The sequence below is a fragment of the Chiloscyllium plagiosum genome, chromosome 36, assembly GCF_004010195.1.
Source record: "Chiloscyllium plagiosum isolate BGI_BamShark_2017 chromosome 36, ASM401019v2, whole genome shotgun sequence".
NCBI classification, from domain to species: domain Eukaryota; kingdom Metazoa; phylum Chordata; class Chondrichthyes; order Orectolobiformes; family Hemiscylliidae; genus Chiloscyllium; species Chiloscyllium plagiosum.
The window spans coordinates 10,252,002-10,270,783 of NC_057745.1; the positions used below are offsets into that span (position 1 = coordinate 10,252,002).

The 18,782-nt window shown below is 41.8% G+C and overlaps 1 protein-coding gene across 6 annotated transcripts in view; it reads left to right on the forward strand.

Annotated features, from left to right (window-relative positions):
• The window catches only part of LOC122540945 (UDP-glucuronosyltransferase 2A1-like), a 38,352-nt gene extending 19,666 nt beyond the window's left edge, over positions 1 to 18,686 (forward strand). For 2 of the 6 annotated variants that reach the window (XM_043677281.1, XM_043677280.1), the window contains exons 2-3: positions 7,646 to 7,818; positions 16,419 to 18,686. In XM_043677281.1, coding sequence (XP_043533216.1) covers positions 16,426 to 18,048 — 1,623 coding nt within the window. In that variant the 5' untranslated portion in view covers positions 7,646 to 7,818; positions 16,419 to 16,425 and the 3' untranslated portion in view covers positions 18,049 to 18,686. The remainder of the gene's footprint in view (positions 1 to 7,645; positions 7,819 to 16,418) is intronic. The other 4 variants (XM_043677282.1, XM_043677283.1, XM_043677284.1 and 1 more) reach the window with 3 other exon arrangements.
• The last annotated feature ends 96 nt before the right edge of the window (positions 18,687 to 18,782 follow it).

Consider the following 18,782-nt stretch of genomic DNA (forward strand, 5'->3'; position numbering starts at 1 on the left):
AAATGAAAGAAACAGTTGAAGACTCTGGGTCTGTACAGGACGGAGTGTAGAAGGATGAAGGGGGGCTCTCATTCAAACTTGAAGAATACTGAGAGGCACAGATAGAGTGGTAGTGGAGCAAACATTCTGCCATAAAATCTGTGTCTTATGATCCTATTCTCCACAACCACTTGATGAAGGAGTAGCGCTCTGAAAACTAATGCTTCCAAATAAACCTATTGGACTATAACCTGGTGTTGCATGATTTTTGACTTTGTCCACCTTGGTCCAACACCTGCTCCTCCACATCATGACAACTCTTTAGAACTGAGGTGAGGAGGTATTTCTTCAGCTGGAGGGTGGTGAATCTGTGTAACTCATTGTCACAGACGTTTGTGAAGGCAAAGTCATTGAGTGTATTTAAGAGAGAGATAGATAAGTTCTTGATTAGTAAATGGATCAAAGGAAATGGGGAGCAGACAGGAGAATGGGGTTGATAAATATATTAGCCATGATCGAATAACAGGATAGACTTGATGGGCCAAATGGTTTAATTCTGCTCCAATATCTTATGCATTGTTTTTTAGTCTTAAAAGTGGGCAGAAAGCTGATGAATTTATTGAAAGGTGGGGATTTAAGGATAGTAGAATAAAATTGATCCAAGTAGGATGAGGAATATGACAGCAGTAAATTATGGATATAGACTAGGAAGGAAAAAGGAAAATCAAGAATAAACCTCCACTACCTGTTATTTTGCTCAACTGGTATTCTCATCTTTATTGAGAAGGAAATGGAGTTCAATCCAACAATTCGTTGCATACAAACCTGCCAAATTTGACATCTAAATGAGCATCATACTTCAACAGAGGTGTTGTCCCAGCTGAAGTGAACAGCCCCTGTTATTATTCAAATGGAATGAAACCCTTCAAGATTCTCCAACAATGTTCTTGCCTGAACCAACACCATCAAAAATTGATTGACTAGTTATTCATCACACTGGTAGGATCTTGTTCATGGAAAACAAATTGTATTTGTCAACATCGAACAAATTCTAGAATTGTTAGAACCTATTGCATGCATATGACTTTCCAGTTCTAAAAAGCTGCAAAATCTGAACTTGTAACTCTCCACAGAGTTTGCCTGATTTCAAGTATTTCCAATATCTTCAGCTTTTATTTCAGATTTCCATATCATCTGCAGTATGTTGTCTTCACAAAAATCTCAGTTCTGTTTAATAAGTAACTAATAATTTCATTGCTCAGAAAGCGACTTGTGGAATTGCTTGGCATGCGTATACTGAAATCCAACTTAGGCTGTGAGCTTTAATTGGGACAGCAAAATCAATAATGATGCCAACATATTAGAAATACAGTTTAGAGATATATTTGTGTACATAATATGAAGAATTTTGACATTAATTTTGCGGTTTGGAGCAGCATTCATATCAAACATTGAGAAATTGGGGTAAGAGTCAAAAAATAAGTTGTCTTTGGGTTTGTGAGTGTTGGCCACAGAAAAAAACTTTTGACAAGATTTTAAGCTGAGCTATACCACTGGAACGGAAGCAATGAACAAGAATGTCAACTTTGATTCTTTTGAGGCACTTGAACTTTCTAGCTAGGGTTTTGGTAGTCAGGTGGGAAGCCAACTTTTGACTAGACTTTTGTATTTTTATTTTGTATATTCTGCCTTTTTTTTGGCTTTTTGTTCCATTAAATCTGTCAAGCAGTATAGGGGAGAATCAGATAGTGGAAGCTTACTTTCAGTAGTGATGTTATTCTGAGGACTGTTGGAGCCTCCATTAATCTTTGGATTCTCATGTGCACATGGCTGTTTAGCCACTGAGATGATGGTATTCTGATTCAGGACGCTCTGGAATCAAGCAACAAAAAGCTTTCTGAGGGAAAACGGAGATTTTCAGACCAGTTATCCCAAGATCTGATGCTGTGGGCTGAGTAGAGATTTTAATTAAGAATAAAGTGACAAAGTAGTTTGAAACATTTCAGAGCATCACATGAATTTTCCTATCTCACTGTCTGAAAGAGCCACATATTTGAGTTTACCAGTAACACAATGATAGTGCCAGCATACGTGGAAATATACAATTAAAAGGAAAATGCAGTTACATTAAGTGAATATGCAAAACTGTGACAAGAATGCTTTTGATATAGACATATGTGAGGATATCCACTCTGCATTTAAAAAGGATAGAGCAATATGCTTTGTCAATGGTGAGAGGCATGAAATATTTGAGACCCAAATAGATTTAGGTGATTATGAGCACACTGTTAAAATGTCATTGACAAGTCTAGGAAAAAAAAAAGGCTCAAGGAGTATTGGCCTTCATATCTGGAGACTGGAATGCCAAGGAGCAAACACTATGCTGCAGTTACAAAGTTCAAGTTACAATACTCAAGACCATACGTAGTCATGTGTTCAGTTCAGGCCATCTTATCTTGGGCTTAATGTACTGCTTTTGGAAACAATTCAGCACTGATTTCACTAAACACATAGCTAGATTCTCAGGACTTAATAATAATAAGAATTAATGCAACCTGGGATTCTATTCCCTGGAATTTAGATGGTTAAAAGGTGATATGATCAAAATGTTCAACATATTATTGCATGATGATAGGATAGATAATAACAAACTATTTCTGTTGGTTAGGAGTCTAGAGGGTGGCACAGTGGCTCAGTGGTCACAGTTTTAGGGACCCAGGATCAATTCCATCCTCAGATGACAGTCTGTAAGCAGTTTGCACATTCTCACTGTGTCTACACGTGTTTTCTCCTGGTGCTCCAGTTTCCTCCCACAATCTAACGATGTGCAGGTTAGGTCGATTGGCTATGCTAGATTGCCCATAGTATCCAGGGATATGTAGGCTTGATGGATTGGCCACGGGAAGCCTAGAGATGCAGGGATGGAGTGAATCTAGGTCGGATGCGTTTTAGAAGGTCAGTGTTGGCTCGATGGACGGAATGGCCTGCTTCCATATTGTAGGGATTCTATAAAGTGCTGGGCAGAGTCTAATGGTTAGAATGAGTCAATTCATGGACGAAACTTGGATGCTCTTCTGTATGCAAAAGGTAGTAGAGTTTTGGAAGTCTGTTCCACTTATGGTATTTTACCGTAGGATGGTTACAAACTTTAAATCTTGCATAATTTTGTTAACCAAAGACAATGAGGGATATGCGGCAATGGTGGCTAAATGGAAATAATTCACAGATCAGCCATGATATCATGGAATGGTAGTACAGGTTTAAGTGGACTTCTGTTCCTGTAACAAATCAAAAATAATGTTATGTCTAACTGAGGTAGTTCACTGAAAATCCAGCCCTGTTCCTCTTGGAATCATAACAACAATTAAAGATTATTTTATAAAACTTTGCAGAATTCCCAATTTCCATGTCCTTTAGATCCAAGGTTGATTGAAAGCATGGATCAGGTTTCTGTATTTAACAAGCATTACTAATTTATACAAATCAATTGATTCTAGCTACAAATAAACAAATATGGACCATTGACAGATAATTAGTTAAATGTTTAACTCATTTACAAAGCTCAGTTAATGCACACATACATATAGGCACAAGAAAAAGTTTTAAAGGAGGAGGGAGTGACTGGGAAGATAGTTCAACAATCCCTGTCCAAAGCAATCACTGAGATAATCTTTTTGGTATGACAGGACTGGTTATTTCTCAAAATTCTTTCTTCTGCCACTGAATGTAGCTAGTAGAACTGATAAGGGGGAGCCAGTGGCTGTGGTTTATTTGGACTTTCAAGGCATTCGATAACGTGTCACATAAGAAATTAGCATTAAAATTAAAGCATATGGAGTTGGGAGGTAGTGTATTTAGATGGATAGGGTGTTAACTGGTGGACTGGAAACAAAGTGTAGGAACAAATGAGACATTTTCTGATTGGCAGTCAGTGACAAGTGGGTATATCAGGAATCAATGCTTGAACCTCAGCTATTCACAACATATGTTAATGATTTAGACGAGAGAATTAAATGTAATACTTCCAGGTTTGAAGACAACACAAGGCTGAGTGGGAGGCTAAATTGTGAGGAAGTTGCAGAGATGCTTCAGTGTGTTTTGAATAGGTTGAGTCAGTGGATGAATGCACAGCATATAGAGTATAATGTGGATAAATGTGAGGTTATCTATTACGGGACAAAAAAAAACAGGAAGGTGGATCATTATCTGAATGGTGATAGATTGGGAAAGGGGGAGTCCAATGACACCTGTGTGTCCTTGTGTACCAGTCACTGAAATTAAGTATGCAGGAACAGCAAGTGGTGAAAAAGGCAAATGACACATTTTCCTTCACAGGGATAGAATTTGAGTTCAGGAGCAGGATGTCTTGCATTTATACAGGGCCTTAGTGAGATAACAGCTGAATATTGATGTGCAGTTTTGGTCTCATTATCCGAGGGTCCTGGGATGGCAGGATTGGCAGATTGAAGACAGACTTCATCAGTTAAGATAATATTCATCGGATTTTAGAAGAATAAAGGGAAAATCTAATAGAAGCCTATAACATTCTAAAGGACCTCAATGTAAGAAGGATATTCCTGATGACTGGGGAGTTCAAAACACAGGACACAGTCTAAGGATATAGGGCCGGCCATTTAAGGCTGCATTGAGATGAAGATAAATTTCTTCATCCAGACAGTCAAGAACCTGTGGAATTCTCTGCCATATGAGGGTTTTGAGCCAATATGATTCAATATTTTCAAGAAGGGGGTAGATCTAGTTTTTAGGGCAAAAGGGATCAAAGGGTGTACATGGAAACAGGGTTTTGAGTTGAATGATCAGCCATGATCATAATGAATGGCGGAGCAGGTTCAAAGAGCCTATTCTTATTTCTATTTTCTGTGTTTCTGTTTCACTCACTTGCAGGAAGCACAATGTGACTGGTTCATATTAATAAAGTCGCTGATATATTGATTAAGTTCAAGCCTACAGGAACTGATGAGCGAAATAAACTGGGTGTCTTCAGGCTTGAGGTGTTTCGTTTTATGCAGAGAAAAGGGCAGCTCCTTTCTTTTTAGAGATCCTTTGGCTTCTCACCAACTATTCTCACCAACTATTCTTGCCAACTATTCACACCCACAAGCTGCTCAACAACCTGGGAGCCAATCACATAGTTGTTGGTAGGCAGAAGGCAATTGTCATCGATAATTAGTCATCACTTTTCAGATCAATTAACTAAGCATGCATGACCAATCTGTCATGGCACAGAGAGTTGGTTCACTCTGTTGCTTGCTTGGCTGGTTTGTGTTGCAGAGTAACACCAACAACACAGATTCAATTCCTGCACTGGCTGAGGTTACTGTGAGGGACTCTCCCCTCACCTGAAGTTAAACAACCATCAGCCATCTCTTTCAAATGAAAGAGCAACCGTATGGTCTGGTCTCATGGGGGCTTTACCGCTATCTTAGTATTCCTCTGCCCACTGCTTGAACAAAAAGCAGTATATACAGCATTTATAAAGAGTAGCTATTAAACTTGCTATTAAAAAGTGCAGTAATCTTGCCTGCGATCCTTTGTTTTGAAACCAATCCATTTCCTTTCTGATGAAGAGCTTTTGTCTGAAACGAGGACTCTCCTACTCCTTGGATGCTGCCTGACCTGCTGTGTGTTTCCAGCGCCACACTCTCAACTCTCACCTCCAGCAACTGCAGTCCTCACATTTCCTTTCTCAGTCCACATTGAAAGATAATGTTAATATAGGTATGGATTTGGGGAAGTAGTAAATCAATATTTGCCACAAAAACCAACTTGAAACACATACTGAATATCTGAGCTACTGAGGGAAAATTTTTAACAAGTGAAGTGAGGAAGATACAAACATTTCCTTTTAAACTCCTGGCAGGAGGTTCCTTTCTGATTAAAGGCTTTTGCCCGAAATGTCAACTCCCCTGCTCCTTGGATACTGCCTGACCTGCTGTGCTTTTCCAGCACCACATTAGAACATAGAACATAGAAGAATACAGCGCAGTACAGGCCCTTTGGCCCTCGATGTTGCGCCGATCCAAGCCCACCTAACCTATACTAACCCACTATCCTCCATATACCTATCCAATGCCCGCTTAAATGCCCATAAAGAGGGAGAGTCCACCACTGCTACTGGCAGGGCATTCCATGAACTTACAACTCGCTGAGTGAAGAACCTACCCCTAACTTCAGTCCTATATCTACCACCCCTTAATTTAAAGCTATGCCCCCTTGTAATACCCGACTCCATACGCGGGAAAAGGTTCACACTGTCAACCCTATCTAACCCCCTAATCATCTTGTACACCTCAATCAAGACACCCCTAAACCTTCTTTTCTCTAATGAAAACAGCCCCAAGTGTCTCAGTCTATCCTCATACGATCTTCCTTCCATACCAGGCAACATCCTGGTAAACCTCCTCTGCACCCGTTCCAGTGCCTCCACATCCTTCCTATAGTATGGCAACCAAAACTGCACACAATATTCCAGATGCGGCCGCACCAGAGTCTTATACAACTGCATCATGACCTCAGGACTCCGGAACTCAATTCCTCTACCAATAAAAGCCAGTACGCCATATGCCTTCCTCACCACACTATTTACCTGGGTGGCAACTTTCAGAGATCTGTGTACATGGACACCAAGATCCCTCTGCTCATCCACACTACCAAGTATCCGACCATTAGCCCAGTACCCCATCTTTTTGTTATTCTTCCCAAAGTGGATCACCTCACATTTAGCTACATTGAATTCCATTTGCCACCTTTCTGCCCAGCTCTGCAGCTTCTCTATATCCTGCTGTAACCTGCCACATGCTTCCTCACTGTCAACAATTCCTCCGACTTTCGTATCATCCGCAAACTTGCTCACCCAACCTTCTAACCCCTCTTCCAGGTCATTTATAAAAATGACAAACAGCAATGGTCCCAAAACAGATCCTTGCGGAACACCGCTAGTGACGGCACTCCATGAAGAAACTTTGCCATCAACTACTACCCTCTGTCTTCTTCCATCCAGCCAATTCCTAATCCAAACTAAGAGAGTCACATTCTTGACTCTCACCTTGCCCTCGCCCATTTCCTTTCTCAGTCCACATTGTAAGAATTTAGAATTAGAATCCCTACAGTGTGGAAACAGATCCTTCAGCCCAACAAGTCCCCACCAACCCTCTGAAGAGTAATCCAACCAGAACCATTCAGCTACCCTATACAGTATTTACTCCTAATTAATGCAGCTAATACGATGGTCAATTTAGCATGTCCAATTCACCTGGCCTGGCCTGTACATCTTTGGATTGTGGGAAGAAATACATATAGGCACAGGGAGAATATGCAAATTCTGCACACAGACAAGCGCCCGAGGTGGGAATGGAGTGCTAACCACTGGGCCATTGTCCCTCCCCTTTGTTTTAATTACGGAGAGGAACATGTAAAGAAAGATACTGTAAATATATCGATGCGGGTTTGGGAAAGTAGTAAATCAATAATTGCAGCAAAAATCAACATGAAACACAGACTGAATGTCTGAGCTATTGAGGGAACGTTTTTACGAGTGAAGCGAGGAAGACACAAATATTTCCTTTTAAACTCCTGACAGGAGGCCAGGGAGTGTTGGCATCTCATGTGAATGTAGGAAGTTTAGCAACGTTTTTTTGTCTGTTAGGAGTGATTTGAAATTAGACGCTCTGCACAGCATTTTTCTGTCACAATGTGGCGAGAGTTTAAATCGCACAGAGGATGCGGCGAAGAGCTGAAAGCAGCAGAGACCCAGGGTGTCTGATTGCGGGTCTCGTGTTCACTTCGGGCTTACATAGGATCTCAGTTCATTTCAGCGAGGTGAGTTCTTTTTGAAATTTTTTTATTGTGGCTTCACAGCCCATGCATGTTGTTGCCGCTCCGATTGCCTCGCGAACGATCGCCACAGGAGCCAAGAGGGCCTACAGTCAACTTCCAAATCAAGACAAGTTAAAATGATGGCTATGTGTGAACAGAGCGGGAATCTCTCTCCCCTCAAACTACTGCCGAAGCCTGAAGCAAAAGCAAAACATGCATTGATAGATGTGGTCCGAGTGATGTGGGCTGTGGCCAGATATGTCAGGGATCAGAGGAGAGATTATGAAAAGAAATTGGACAAAGTTGGGTGTTTTACCTGGATGAGCTGAGGGTGAAAAGGGGACATGACTGAGGTGTGTCAAATTATGTGGGGCATAGCCTAAGGAGATTTTCCCCTTGATGAAGATGGCGCCAGCTATGGTCTCTCCTTGCCAGCTCCTGCGTGCAGATCTAAGTTTCCTATTTCCTACAATCGTTCTACACTCTTTAAACTTAATCGCATACTTTTAAATAACTACTAATAACTATGTTTTATACTGAATGGATTCACAAACTTTTAATATTCGCCTGTACCTGTGTTTTTGTTTTTGCCACTGTTTACCTTATTATTTATATATCTATGCTACTCAACTGTGTAATCTACCTGCACTAATTGCAAGACAAAGCTTTTCATTGTGGATCGGTACATGTGACAATAAATTCAATTCAATTCAATTCAGTGGAGGGGATGGGCTTCATAGGTTTAAGGTAAGGAGAAGGAGGTGTAGATGGGATAAGAGGAAAAAAAATACCTAGAGGCTGGTAGGAACCTGGAACTCTCTGCCTGTAAAGTTGAGATACAAAAACCGTCATAACATTTAAGCAGTCATGAGGTGAAGGAGCCAGTGTTGGGCTGGGGTGGACAATGTTAAAAAACACAAAACACCAGTTTATAGGGTCGGTGTGGACTGGTTGGACTGAAGGGCCTGTTTCCACACTGTAGGGAATCTAATTTAATTTTCCAGCATTTGACCCATTGCCTTGGCAAGTGTACAACTAACTTCTGCTTAAATGTTAAAAATCACACAACACCAGGTTATAGTCCAACAGGTTTATTTGGAAACACTAGCTTTCGGAGCACTGCCCCTTCATCAGGTAGTTGTGAGGTATAAGATAATAAGATAAAGAATTTATAGCAAAAGATTACAGTGTCATGCAACTGAAATGACCATTTACACCACAACCACCTGAGGAGCAGTGTTCTGAAAGCTAGTGCTTCCAAATAAACCTGTTGGACTATAACCTGGTGTTGTGTGAGTTTTAACATTTAAGCAGTACAATTGCCAAGGCAATGGGTCAAATGCAGGAAAATTAAATTGGGTACCCTACAGTGTGGAAACTAGCCCTTCAGCCCAACCAGTCCACACTGACCCTCTGAAGAGTAACCCACCCCCCTCTGACTAATGCACCTAACACTATGGGCAATTTAGCATAGCCAATTCACCTGACCTGAACATCTTTGTATTGTGGGAGGAAACCAGAGCAAACCCATGCAGACACAGGAGAACATGCAAACTCCACACAGACAGTTTCCTGAAGCTGGAATTGAACCTGGGACCCTGCTGCTGTGAGGCTGCAGTACTAAACCCGAGATACTACATGTGTAGTATTTCCTCCCCCCCCCCCCACCCCCCCCAACCAGAAGAAAAGAACCCTGGTAACGTTTTTTTCTTTCATATATCTAAGTGCATTGTTTGGTTTTATTTAGTTGATATCCAGCTAAGGCTTACATTGGCAGGAGACCTCAGACCCGTGGCATGTGCCTCTTGCTTGACATCAACCACGTCCCTGACTCTTACACTTGTAAGAAGTGTGTCCAGCTGCAGCTCTTGTTTGACCGCATGACGACTCTGGAGCTGCAGATGGATTCATTGTGTAGCATCCACAATGTTGAGGAGGTCGTGGATAGCACGTTTAGTGAATTGGTCACACTGCAGGTTAGAATTGCTGAGGGAGACAGTGAATGGGTGACCAAAAGAAAGAGAAAGAACAGGAAGGCAGTGCAGGGGTCCCCTGCAGTCATCTCCCTCCAAAACAGGTATACCGTTTTGGATACTGTTGGGGGAGATGGCTCACCAGGGGAGGGAAGCAGTTGCCAGGATCATGGCACCGTGGCGGGCACTGCTGTTCAGAAGGGCGGGAAAAAGGTCGTAGGGCCATAGTCATAGGGGATTCTATTGTAAGGGGAGTAGATAGGCGGTTCTCTGGCCGAAAATGAGAATCCCAGATGGTATGTTGCCTCCCAGGTGCTCAGGTCAGGGATGTCACCGATCAGCTGCAGTGCATTCTGAAAGGGGAGGGTGAACAGCCAGTTGTTGTGGTGCATATAGGCACCAATGATAAAAGTAAAACATGAGGTGAAGTCCTGAAAGCAGAATTCAGGGAGTTAGGAGAGAAGTTAGGTAGGATCTCAAAGGTAGTGAACTCAGGATTGCTACCAGTACCACGTGCTAGCCAGGGTAAAAGTGAAAAAACAGGTAGGATGAACATGTGGCTCGAGGGATGGTGTAGGAGGGAGGGGTTCAGATTTGTGGGACATTGGGACCGGTTCAAGAGAAGGTGGGAATATTACAGATTGGATGATCTACACCTGAACCAGACTGGAACTAACATCCTTGGGGAGTTTTTGCGACTGCCGTTGGGGAGGTTTCAAACTAATGTGGCAGGGGACTGGGAACTAGAAGAGAAGATTAGTAGACAGTGATGTGGAAACTAGAGACTGTAAGGATCATGAAGTTAGCATTATTAACGGGAAGAGTAGGCAGAGAGCAGATGAATGCAAAAGAAATGGTGGCCTGAAGTGCATATACTTTAATGCAAGGAGTATGGTGGGTAAGGCAGATAAACTTAGGGCTGGATTGGTGCCTGGGAATATGACATTATTGCAATCACAGAGACTTGGTTGAAGGAAGGGCATGATTGGCAACTAAATGTTCCAGGATATAGATGCTTCAGACAGGACAGGGAGGGAAGTAAAAGGGGGTAGGAGTTGCATTGTTGGTCAGGGATGATATCACGGCTGTACTAAAGGAGGACACTGTGGAGGGCTTGAACAGTGAGGCAAAATGGATAGAGCTGAGAAATAAGGCTCCAGTTACATTGTTGGGGCTGTATTACAGGCATCCCAACAGTGAACATGAGGTAGAAGAACAAATAGGTAAACAGATTATAGAAAGATGTAGGGGCAACAGGGTGGTGGTAATGGGAGATTTTAATTGTCCCAACATTGACTGGGATACACTTAGTGTCAGAGGTCTGGATGGGGCAGAATATGTAAGAAATATCCAGGAGAGTTTTCGAGAGCAGTATGTCAATAGTCCGATGAAGGAAGGGGCCATATTGGACCTGGTGTTGGGGAATGAGCCAGGCCATGTGGTAGAAGTTGCAGTGGGGGATTTCTTTGGGAATAGTGACCACAATTCTGTAAGTTTTGTAGACAAAGTTGAGAGTGGTCCTAAGAGAAGAGTACTAAACTGGGCCAAAGCCAATTATATCAAAATGCGGCAGGAGCTGGGAAATGGGGATTGGGAGCAGCTATTTGAAGGGAAGCCCACATTTGATATGTGGGAGGCTTTCAAAGATAGGTTGAATGTAGTGCAGGATAGGCATGTACCTTTGAAAATAAGGGATAGGAAAGGCAAGATTCATGAACCGTGGATGACAGGAGAAATTGTACGACTAGCCAAGAGGAAAAGCGAAGCATACATAAGGTCCAGGCAGCTAAGAACAGAACGGGCCATGGAGGAATATCGGGAGAGTAGGAACCAAGCGGGCTAAAAGGGGTCATAAAATAACTTTAGCGAGCAGAATTAAGGAGACTCCCAAGGTGGTGTATTCATATATAAGAAGCAAGAGGGTAACTAGAGAAAGGGTTAGTCCACTAAAGGATAAAGAAGGAAGGATGTGTGTAGAACCTGAGAAAATGGATGAGATTCTCGATAATTACTTTGCATCAGTGTTAAATGAGGAGAGGGATATGATGAATGTTGAGATAAGCAATAGATGTTTGTTTACTCTGGATCATGTTGACCTAAGGAGGGAAGATTGGTTGGGTAGGCTAAAGGATATTAAGGTGGACAAATCCCCAGGACCAGATGGAATCTATCCCAGGTTGCAGAGGGAGGCGAGAGAGGAAATAGCTGGGGCCCTGACAAATATCTTTGGAGCATCCTTATACACAGGTGAAGTGCCAGAGGACTAGAGGGTTGCTAATGTATTTCCCCCTGTCCAAGAAGGGCAGTAGGGATATTCCGGGTAACTACAGACCAGTGAGCCTGACATCACTGGTGGGAAAGTTGCTGGAGAAAGTACTGAGGGATAAAATCTATTTATATTTGGAAAAGAATGGGCATAACAGTGATAGGCAACATGGTTTTGTGCGGGGGATATTGTGCCTTACCAACTTAATAGAGTTCTTCGAGGAAGTGGCCAAGTTAGTATATGAAGGAAAGACTGTTGATGTCATATACATGGACTTTAGTTAGGCGTTTGATTAGATTCCTCATGGTCAACCAATGGAGAAAGTGAAGTCACATGGTGTGCAGGGTGTTCTAGCTAGGTGGATAAAGAACTGGTTGATAAACTGGAGACAGAGAGTAGTAGTTGAAGGAAGTTTCTCGAAATGGAGAAAGGTGACCAGTGGTGTTCCACAGGGATTAGTGCTGGGGCACTGTTGTTTGTGATATACAAAATGATCTGGAGGAGGGCATTGGTGGTCTGATCAGTAAGTTTGCAGATGACATGAAGATTGGTGGAGTTGCAAAAAGCATAAGGGATTGTCAAAGAAAACAGGAGAATATAGATAGACTGGAGAGTTGGATGGAGAAGTGGCAGATGGAGTTCAATCCAGGTAAATGTAAGGTGATGCATTTTAGGAAGTCTAATTCTAGCGTCATGATTTGGAGGTGCCGGTGTTGGACTGGGGTGTACAAAGTTAAAAATCACACAACACCAGGTTTAATTGGAACAGGTTTAATTGGAAGCACACTAGCTTTCGGAGCACCGCTCCTTCATCAGGTGATTGTGGAGGAAACAATTCTAAGGCACAGAATTTATAGCAAACACTTACAGTGTGATGTAACTGAAATTATACATTGAAAAATACCCTGATTGTCGGTTGAGTCTTTCATCTGTTCAAATACCATGATAGTTTCACTTCTTTCATGTGTAAATAACAAGACCTTTTTTTTAAAAGTTGCATTCTCAGGTTAGCTGTAACAATGGGTGTTAGCTAGACAATATGTTCAAGGTGTTAGCCCCCTGTGTTCTCTGTCTATGACCTGATGTTTAGATTTATTCTAATCTAAAAAGTGAGATAACAGAGTTTTACATGAATTCATGCAGTTTTGAGCTCAGAGTTTTACATGAATTCATGCAGTTTTTGAGCAAAGTACAATGTAACTCTGCAAGTACAAATTCACCCCACAAAATATATGTGTGCATGTGGGTCTATATCTGTCTGTGTGTCTGTCTGTCTGGGTTGAGGGTTGTGAGTGTGAGAGAGAATGTATATGTGTGTGTGTAGTGAGTGTAGAGTGTCTTAAGTCTGTGAGGGGTGCACGTGTGAGTGTGGGAGTGTGTGTGCGTGTTTGGGATGGGGGATTGTGAGTGTCTGTGAGAGAGAGTGTATATGTGTGTGCATGAGTGTCGAGTGGTCTAAGTCTCTGACAGGATGCTTGTGTGCCTGTGTGCGTGTCTGTGTATATGTGTCTGTGTGTGTGTGTGTATAGTGCAATGGTGGTCACCTAATGTGACATGAACCCAAGGTCCCAGTTGAGGCCCTCCATATGGGTACCGAACTTAGCTATCAGCCTCTGCTCAGCCACTTTTCGCTGCTACCTGTCCTGAAGCCCGCCTTGGAGGATGGTGACCTGAAGGTCCGAGGTCCAATGTCCTGGACCATTGAAGCGTTCCCCAACTGGGAGGGAACACTCCTGTCTGTTGATTGTTGTGCAGTGCCCATTCATCCGTTGTCATAGCCTTTGCTCGGTTTCCCCAATGTACCATGCCTCAGGGCATCCTTGCCTGCAACGTATAAGATAGACAATGTTGGCTGAGTCACATGAGTACCTGCCATGTGCAAGGTGGGAGGTGTCCCCACGTGTATCCATGCTCACACTCTGACACGTCTTGCAGCGCCTACCATGACAGGGTTGTATGCAGTTGTCCTGTGAGCCGGGCAGCTTGTACGTGGCAGGTACTCATGTGACTGGTGGATAGAGTGGTAAAGAAGGCATATGGTATGCTTGCCTTAATCGGACGGGGTATTGAGTGTAAGAGCTGGCAGGTCATGTTAAAATTGGACAAGATTTCGATTCGGCCGCATTTAGAATATTGTGTACAGTTCTGGTTGCCACATTACCAAAAGGATGTGGATGCTTTGGAGAGGGTGCAGAGCAGGTTTGCGAGATGTTGCCTGGTATGGAAGATGCTAGCTAGGAAGAGAGGTTGAGTAGGTTAGGACTGTTTTCGATAGAAAAAAGGAGATTGAAGGGGGACCTGATTGAGGTCTACAAAATCATGGAGGGTAGAGACTGGGTGGATAGAGATAGGCTTTTTCCCAGGGTGAAGGATTCAATAACGAGAGGTCACATGTTCAAGGTGAGAGGCGAAAAGTTTAAGGGGGATACACGTGGAAAGTACTTTACTCAGAGGGTGGTAGGTGCCTGGATCGTATTGCCAACAGAGGTGGTAGAGGCAGGCACGGTAGATTCATTAAAGGTGCATCTGGACAGATGCTTGAGTAGGTGGTGAGCAGAGGGCTATAGATGCTTAGGAATTGGGCGACAGTAGATTTGGATTGGCTCAGGCTTAGAGGGCCCGTTCCTGGGCTGTAAATTTTCTTTGTTCCTCATTCCTAGAGACCTGGACAATGTGCAGAAGAATTTTAAATTCCGAGATAAATACTCTTGCAAATCCAATGGCAGAATAGACTCATTAGTCAGTGTCCTCTTTTTATGTCTTGAAGTCTTCCAAAGTATTGTCTGCCTTTCCAGAACCCTACCCTCCCATTTATTCAAATGCACCTTCAATTATATCTGAGGTGCTACCCTGCTTATGGAGTACTCTTTATTCAGTTGTGCCCCTTTGACCCTATTTTAACATTACTTTCAATTTTTCAAGTTTTCTTCCCCAGCTCCTGCTACCTAAATAAGGCTCTCCCAATTGTAATGTATTGCAACATTCATTTATGTATATCTGTATATAGCATGTTCTCAACTTCAGCTCTCTAGTGTTCTCCAACATGCTCATTCTAGACTTATGTCTTCTCTTTTACTGATCTGAGTCTTATTTTACTATCAAGGTTTGCATGAAACCAAATGTTGCACATACTTCTATTATTTTTCCCCTTTCAATAAATTACAACATTACACTCACTTTTCTAATCACTTACTGTACTAACCTAGTAACCTTTTGTGATTTATGCATCAGGAACCTCAGAACTCCAGTTCCAAAATTGCCCACATTACGCTCCATCCACTAAATTTTTGCATACTCAGATAATAAATACTAATAAGCTTTACAACTACAAGTAACCTTACAATTACCAATATCACTTACAGTTGTTAAAAAAAGGTTCAAAAAATAAACAAGTAAAATACTCGCTAACAAATTTTTATCTTTTACTGTGACATGATAATTTGATTTTTCGCAGAGTGCAGGTATTTCACAGACTGAGTGCCCTGCTCCTTTAGACAGGTCTGCGTGCTCCATCCACGTTTGAATTGAAAGTATAGATTACTACTTCAGTGAATGGCACCTCTTCCCTCACTGCAATGAAATTTGTCGTTCATCAAATTGCCAATCCTACAATCTGTGTCCAGCCATAATTGGTGATGAGCAATTACACTTTATTGCAAAATAGTTACAGTGAGTGAAGAAGACTTGCAATATTAATAATCGACTTTGGAGAGTCCAAAAATGTGCAGGTTAGGTGGATTGGCCATGGTAAATACAGGGTTACGGTACAGAATTGGGCTTCTGGATCTGGATGGCATTCTGATTGGAGGGTCGATGTAGTCCGAATGGGCCAAATGACCTCTTTCCACACTGGAGAGGTTCAATAATCATTCCTTGAAAACAGTTTTGGTCTCCCTACCTAACTAATTTGCCTTAGGCAGAGTTGAACAAAGTTTCACAAGGTTGATTCCTGAGTTCAGAGATTTGACTCATCAGTAACAGCTGACCAGAAGAGTTTTATATTTCACTTCAAGTTTGAAACTAATCTTATTGCGAATATGACATTCTTTGAGGGTTCGCTGGGGAGGAAGCTGAGAGGCTGTTTCCCCACTAGAGAGTCCACAACCCACGGTCATCAGATTAGAAAAAGCATAAAATTCTTCAGAGTGGTATAAATCTCCAGAATTATCTGCTGTAGAGGACTGTGTAAATTCAAGAATGACATCAGTATATTTGGGGCTCTAAGGGAATTCAGGGAAGGGAAATTTGAGGTAATTCAGCATTATGGAAACATAGTAGGACCTCACATTGGTCTAAACATATTCTTATTTTATTATTGCACAGAATCTTATGTTATACAACATTTCTTTTCAATTATCCAACAGGATCCAGATGCTATTTGCTCACAATATGGATTGTCTTGCGTGGAAAAGTAGGTTCCAGATTGCATTCACACTCAGTGTCTTCTTCATCCTATCTTGCTCAATTACTCAAGGGGCTAATATACTGGTTGTTCCTGTGGATGGAAGCCACTGGATCAATATGAGGATTCTAATTGAACAACTGAAACCACGTGGACATAACATTTCTGTGCTTCATTTCCCAGGAACTTTGTACATTAAAGAGAAGCCTGATCTATATCAATCCATTATGGTTGGAGTGCACAGAGCTGCTGGAGATAATAACAGTGCAGAGGTTATCCGGAGTTTAATAAAAAACGCATTGGAAGCTTTACAGAATGGTTATTACTCTTTTGCATTTCATTACGAAACTATATCTTTTCTCCACAATTGTCACTCATGGTCGCGAGAGTGTATTATTGCAATTTTTCAAAACAAACATTTGTTAAAACAACTGGAAATTGCCCACTTTGACTTAGTACTGACCGATCCTGCTTTTCCTATTGGTTCAATCGTGGCTTACTATTTCAAAATCCCCATGGTGTACAATGTCCGATGGGTTACTACTGGAGAAGCTCAGTTTTTAACTGCCCCATCACCACTGTCTTTTGTCCCAACCCCTGGTTCCAGATTGACAGATAAAATGAGTTTTCTTCAAAGAACGCAAAACGTATGTCAAAATCTGCTTCAAACACTCATGTTAAACAATTTAGTTGAGCCAATGTACAATGATCTCTGCCATCGCTATCTGGGCCCAGACACAGACGTTGAGACTGTTCTTCTCAGTGCAGATGTGTGGCTGATGAGAGTAGATTTTATATTTGAATTCCCAAGACCCACCATGCCCAATATCGTTTATGTTGGAGGATTCCAGTGCAAACCATCCAAACCTCTAGAGGCAGAGTTTGAAGAATTTGTCCAGTCCTCAGGAGAACATGGGATTATTGTCATGTCAATGGGGACCATTGTCAACTCTTTGCCAATGCATATCACAATGAAAATAGCAGAGGCCTTGGCTCAAGTGCCTCAGAAAATTATCTGGAGGTATGATGGAGAGATCCCTCCCAATATTGGAAATAATATATTACTGTCAAAATGGATCCCTCAGAATGATCTACTAGGACACCCAAAGACACAAGTCTTTGTTGCTCATGGTGGCACCAATGGAGTTTATGAAGCCATCTATCATGGGGTGCCAATAGTTGGCATGCCTCTGCTTTTCGACCAGTTTGATAATTTACTCAGACTTGAAGTCCGAGGTGCAGCAAAAGTGATGAACATTGCAACCATGCAGTCAACAGATCTACTGCAGGCACTTAATGAGGTTATATATAACACATCTTATCGGGAGAACATGCAGAAACTCTCTGCTCTCCACAGAGACCAACCTGAGTCTCCAATGGAGAGAGCAATTTTCTGGATTGAGTATGTTGCGCGACACAAAGGGGCGCCACATTTACGCTCAGCATCTTACAAACTTCCGTGGTATGTTTACTATTGTGTAGATGTGATGATCTTGCTGTTGTCTTTGTTCTTCGTGTTTACTACATTGTTAGTCCTGCTATTGAAGAAGCTTTGTAATATATCTCGAAAGAAGAAACAAAAGACCCAGTAAGATTTATGCTTTGGTTTTGAATTCTATCACATTGACAGTAGACTCCTTTATTCCTGTATCAAATACAATTATGTTTAATTTTAAAGCAAACTTTGGTGAGATAACACTGGAAAAGCATGCCAGTCAATAGTGATTATTAGTCAATAAGAGCGGGTACGAAGGGTGAATTTCTATTTAGTAGAATGTTTTTTTCTGATGCAACAATGCTTATGTTATCCTCATAACATAGAAGACAACATATAGATGATGTAGTATGCAACAGACATGTATTACAGCACAATAAGATATACAAATATTACATTCATGGGCACATCAATATTTGGGCTCACATTAACTATTCGGTTATTAACAGCAGATTGCTTTCATTAGCCTGTCGTGCCACACGTGATCTCAAGTAAGATGGAGTCTTTGACTTTTATACCGTAAGGTCACATGCTACGATACAGCAATGATCATGAGCATCACTCTTAAAGGTATACTGACCATGAGATTTCAAACACAATTCAATGTGTGGTGGAGAGTTTAAATAAGTTTGTGAGGCCTCTGAGGTTCACTGGTAAAGATACCCATTTGATGGCATTTATCCTAGGATTGTCTGGGAAGCAAGGGAGGAGATTGCAGAGCCATTGGCCTTGATTTTTATGTCCTCGTTGTCTACAGGAGTAGTGCCAGAAGATTGGAGGCTAGCAAATGTGGTTCCCTTGTTCAAGAAGGGGAGTAGGGATAACCCTAGT